Below are 5,345 nucleotides of genomic sequence, written 5' to 3' on the forward strand. Positions count from 1 at the left end.
TGGATAGGGTTGGGCCCCACATTGAGAAGCAGGACACTTTTTGGAGAAAATCCTTGTCCCCTGGATTGAGGCTCGCAATAACTTTACGGTACCTGGCCACTGGAGAAAGCTACAAGAGCCTTCAGTATGGATTCCGAGTCGCCCATAATACTATCTCCCTCATTATCCCAGAGACCTGCGAAGCCATCTTTCAAGAATACAAACATGAGGTTTTGTCATGCCCCAAGACGCCAGATGAGTGGAAGAAAGTTGCCTCATTGTTTAGTAAAAGGTGGCATTTCCATCACACAGTGGGTGCTCTGGACGGAAAGCATATCGCTATCAGATGCCCCCCAAATGGAGGATCACGTTATTACAATTATAAAGGCTTCCACTCTATTGTGTTAATGGCAGTTGCAGATGCAGACTACAAGTTTTTATTCTGCGATGTTGGTGCCACTGGCTGCTCCTCTGATGGGGGGATATTTTCTGCTACGACGCTCAGAGAGGCATTGGAGAAGAACACCATTGGCCTGCCTGCTCCTGAACCTCTACCTGGCGACGACAAACCTATCCCCTTTTTCCTGGTTGGTGATGATGCCTTTCCGCTGAGGGAATGGATGATGAAACCCTTCCCCAGTCGCAACCTTGGAAGACCAGAGCGCATCTTCAACTATCGACTCTCCAGGGCACGGCGCATTATTGAAAACGCGTTCGGGATCATGGCCAGCAGGTAATTCTTTCCATAAACATCTAGAGATTTCACTGTTATTTCCCATCAACCTCGCCAGTATGATTTCCATTTCTCCAAAACACACTGAAATTTTCTATTGCCTACACGCTATTAATGCATCTAGTAAATACTGTATGGATACTATTTGAAGCTTTCCTTTGTTGATAATTGTTTCTGTAACAAGTTTGAAAGTAATATCTATGTTATATGTTTACAAATGCTACATACTTCCTGGAAGCCTATCACAGATTTTATTTATTTATTTATTTATTTATTTATTTATTTTAGATTCAGATGCCTGCTGACGACTATTCCCCTCCATCCCTGTCGAGTTGAGTCGGTTGTTCTGGCATGCTGCACTCTGCACAACCTCATGAGGGTCAGATACCGTTCACATCATGACACACTCATGGATGAGGAGGACCCACAATCTCACGCAGTAACTCCTGGAGCGTGGCGTGATGGCGACGTCCTTACCAGCCTTGAACCACTCACAAGGAACACTGCAAACACACCTGGCAAGGCACTTCGCAGTTACCTGAGGGGTTATGTTTGTTCACCTGCAGGAAGTGTCCCTTGGCAGGAGGATAAGATTTGAATGAAGTAAGTATATATTTTCTTGTTATTAAAAATTAAAGTGTGAGTAGAGAATTCAGAGGATTTTATATAGATATATATATATATATATATATATATATATATATATATATATATATATATATATATATATATATATATATATATATATATATACCGGATATGAAAATATGCTTCTATTGTATTTTATAGACTTTAATGATTTATTGAGAAAACCTTAATTACACTGTCTTATTAATGTTTTGTTTTCCTAGAAAATATTACATGTTATGGGAGGTATAGATATACACATCAATATTCTTGATTCTGACTGGTTGGTCTTGGTGTTGAAGTACGTATTGGTGGTGTGGGGTTCATGAAGTTTGCGTCATGTGGTGGTGTAGCGATTCCGCTGGTGTTCAGGTTTGCCCCGCTTGTGTTGAAGAACTGCATGCCAGAAAGGTTCAGGTATGCCCCCGGGGTAGGTGGATTGCCTGCTAATGTTGCTGCTATGGGAGTGGACGGACGCCCATACGCAGGCGACTGAGAAGCCCATAGTTGCTGCTGATGTTGAGGAAAAGGTGGGATGTTCGGTCTTGCCAGGCTTACACAGGGTGGTAGTGACACAGCAGTAGTAGTAGCGGTTGCGACCTTAGGTGGGTGAGATGAAGGCTGTACCTCAGTAGTGGCAGCGGGTGGTCCGAGGTCAAGTGCGTCGTTCTCTTGTTTGTATTTGTGCAACAGCTGTGTGGCTGCAGACACAAAACGGTTCCACACCTGAGGCTTAAAGTCGTGGAGCTCAGCCGCAAAATAAGAGACCCACGCGTCAATTTTCTTGTGGAAGGGATCAGTAGACTGAGTCAGGTCACGGACCCGTTGCTTGAGGTCGGTCACTTCGTCAGCCCGGCTCAGCAGCTGCAACGAAGGAAATTACATTAGTATACAGACTTCTAAGTATTTGTAATTGCAGCTGAAAATAAATTAGTCTTACGTTAATTTACACGGTCTCCCTTCAAACCAGAAGGAAATGAGCAGGGAGGGTGGGAGTAATTGTAATCGTAATTTATTTTGAAATTGTAGTTGTAACTGAAAAGGCAATTATTGTAAATATAAATATAGTTACAGTTTAATTTCCCCCAAATTTTTTTTTTTTTTTTTTTTTAAGCGCAACTGCTCTAAGCCTCAATATTCAAGAGAAGCGTGGCATTTCTCTCTCTCTCTCTCTCTCTCTCTCTAAATTAAAACATTATTTTGCGTAAGGACAATGACTTTCCGTATACTTTTATAGCATTATTTAAGACTTTTTTTTCTTATTTTGCTATTGACTGCAATGTCATCGTTCCACTTAATAGGAAAAGCATGTCTAAAATAACTTATATTTACCTTTGCCAGCAGCTCGTGTGTCTCCTCCCCCACAACCTTGCGCCTTTTTCCCTTACTGGTGTGGGAAGATGCCATGGAGGTGGAGGCTTCACCTGACGGACCTGCGCCGATGTCTGCATTGTGGGATGCAGGGTCGTCTGTATCTTCTGCCTCTCCACCTCCCTCACTCATCACCTCACCGTCCACGTTGTAGCTGACATGACTCGGGGAGGGGGACCTCTGTGAGAACTGAATTGAGAAAAAAAAAGTCACACAGCAGTATTAGTTACTTGACATATATATGTGATGAGAGAGAGAGAGAGAGAGAGAGAGAGAGAGAGAGAGAGAGAGAGAGAGAGAGAGAGAGAGAGAGAGAGACTCTGGGTAAAATATACTGTTTGCTTTAAGTCCAGTTATTGCCAGTACTTACTACACAATAAAATATATTCGTGATGTTAAGGAGTTTTATGTTTCCTGTTTGTAGTAATTAACATGCTTCCATGGTGCTTAAACAAATAATACGAACATAATTACCTTCGCTGTTTGTCTGCTGGGACATCTCACTATATGAGAATGCAAGAAGCTGAAAGTCCTCAGGATCCATTGGTCCCTTACGGACAGGGAAGAAGCAGCCCCCCTGCCACTCTTCTTTGATGCTTCTGATAGCCTTCCATATCTGGTCCTCATCCCGTTAAACCATACAGTTAACTGAGCACCTACAGGGGAAAAATAATTTATCAGTTTAATCGAATATATATAGCTACCATTGCACTTGCCACAGACTACTATATGAGGAAATATTTTAGGCCTACCTGGACTACTTATTATTATTATTATTATTATTATTATTATTATTATTGCTATTATTATTATTATTATTATTATTATTATTATTATTATTATTATCTTACACTGCCAGTTTCATTTGAATACTTTGTTTTATAGTTTTTCTCTGTTCTTGCCTATGGTGCTCAGAAAATTTGTCTAGGTTGAATATTAAGTAACATACAGTAATATATGTTGAAGTATAGCCTATTAAAAATAATATTAGTAATACTCATTATCATAATCTTTCACTACCAATTTGATGTGAATAGTCAGTCTAATAGATTTTTCTCTGTTCTTTCAAATGTTGATCTCAGAATTTGTCTAGGTTGAATAGTAAGCGAAATATGGGGAAGTATGTCGCGACGTTTGAGGGCCTCAACGCAACGAGCCATGATCCCGTGCGTATTCCTGGCGCTATATAGTAGTCTGTGCACTTGCACAATACTATATAACTGCACACTATCTAATCACAAATGATGTTGGATACAATTCATACCTGTGACTGGATTGTTCAAACTGCTGGCCTTCTCCTCCATGATCCGCTTCTTCTTTTCGGTGTCTTTGTACTCTTTCAAACTTTTATCATAAAACATCCGGTTGTTGGAGTACCACTCGGCGAGTTCCACTTCAGTGGCATCATCGAAGCTCACCCGAGTCAGTTTCTTCTTCTTTTGGGCCCCTCGATAATGGGTGTTTTCTTGTTCCTCTACTGCAATAGACCTTGAATCCTGCCTAGAAGGCACAGGAATAGCGATACTCTCGATATCGAGGGGCTGGCTATCTAATTCCATGACTTGCTGGCTCTCTTGCAGTACGTTTCGTTGGCTGTCTGGCTGCGTGTCGGGTTGGTTGTCGGCCTGTATGTCGCCAATAGGTGGTGAATGGAGCTGCGTGTCTTCCTCCGATGAAAATAGATCCTCCGACAGGGCAGGCCGCAACTGGGACTTCCGTGACATGATGATGGCTAGTCACCGAAGTGGGTCACAGTTGAGCGGTGCGGGTCAGGGACGCCTATATATATGCCTGTGAAATCTTGCCGCTGCATAGCAACTCCCCCTCCCCCACCCCCAGTGGCAAACTCGTGGCAGCTCATGGTGCGTCTTGTTGACTCTTGCAAGTTCTTGGAAACTCGTAGCAATTCTTGACTTTATGCGTGACTACTCGTAGCAATGTGTAGTACTCCCGGACACAATGCGTGGCTACTCTTGGCTAATATTGGCTAATCGTAGCTACTCGCAGGTCTACTCTTGTCGACTCTTGATTGTATTCGTAGCAACTCGTCCACGAGTTGCTACGACTACATATTTGACACGACTTGCTACGACAGATCGTGGATACTCGTGGTAACTCGTAGCAACTCGCTCCAACTCTTGACACTTCGTGGCAATGCGTAGCAAATCGGGATGGGGTCAACCCACGACGAATAGGTACGAATCGTTGCGATAAGCCACGAGTAGCTACGAGTCGATGAGAGTGGTTACGACCCCGCTACGCATCCGCTACGCATTCAAAAGTCGTGACCGTTGCGCGGCTCAATTTTGAGCATGTTCAAAATTTCTAGCCGCTCCCACGCATACCCACGACTCCGCACGACAAGGCCACGCCTACCACGAGTTGATAAAGAGTGTTCGAGAGTATCTACGAGTACAGCTGCGAGTATTTACGAGTACGAAGTCGTGACAATTCGGCGCCCTACTCTTGAATGTGTGAAAGCCCCTTTACTCCTGGTGTTCACCACCACCACCGCGCTTGCCCATATGTACACTTAATACTGCGTTATTTCAACGATATACAGGGGCGGCGCCTCGACAGCTCGAACCGCATATAAATCGTAAATAACTATACAGCAATAAGCGGAGTTCACGGG

At 43.2% G+C, this 5,345-nt stretch overlaps 1 protein-coding gene across 1 annotated transcript; it reads right to left on the reverse strand.

Moving 5' to 3' along the window:
- Positions 1 to 1,600: 1,600 nt before the first annotated feature.
- On the reverse strand, positions 1,601 to 3,378 carry LOC127002573 (uncharacterized). Its single transcript, XM_050868654.1, has 4 exons — positions 3,185 to 3,378; positions 2,672 to 2,899; positions 1,898 to 2,203; positions 1,601 to 1,735 (listed from the first exon to the last, which is right to left on the reverse strand). The coding sequence occupies exons 1-4, from the start codon at positions 3,335 to 3,337 to the stop codon at positions 1,601 to 1,603; spliced, it is 822 nt and encodes a 273-aa protein (XP_050724611.1). The 5' UTR covers positions 3,338 to 3,378.
- Between the last annotated feature and the right edge of the window lie 1,967 nt (positions 3,379 to 5,345).

This window comes from Eriocheir sinensis, chromosome 23 (genome assembly GCF_024679095.1).
Source record: "Eriocheir sinensis breed Jianghai 21 chromosome 23, ASM2467909v1, whole genome shotgun sequence".
NCBI lineage: Eukaryota > Metazoa > Arthropoda > Malacostraca > Decapoda > Varunidae > Eriocheir > Eriocheir sinensis.

Bases quoted from the DNA above. Each gene is read 5' to 3' on its own strand.
- LOC127002573 (XM_050868654.1), bottom strand. From the start codon at position 3,337: ATGAGGACCAGATATGGAAGGCTATCAGAAGCATCAAAGAAGAGTGGC. The intron at 2,204-2,671 runs GTAAATATAAGT...CCTTCGTTGCAG, and splicing joins CACACGAGCTGCTGGCAAAG to CTGCTGAGCCGGGCTGACGA. The intron at 1,736-1,897 runs GTAAGCCTGGCA...TCTGGCATGCAG, and splicing joins CTGTGTCACTACCACCCTGT to TTCTTCAACACAAGCGGGGC.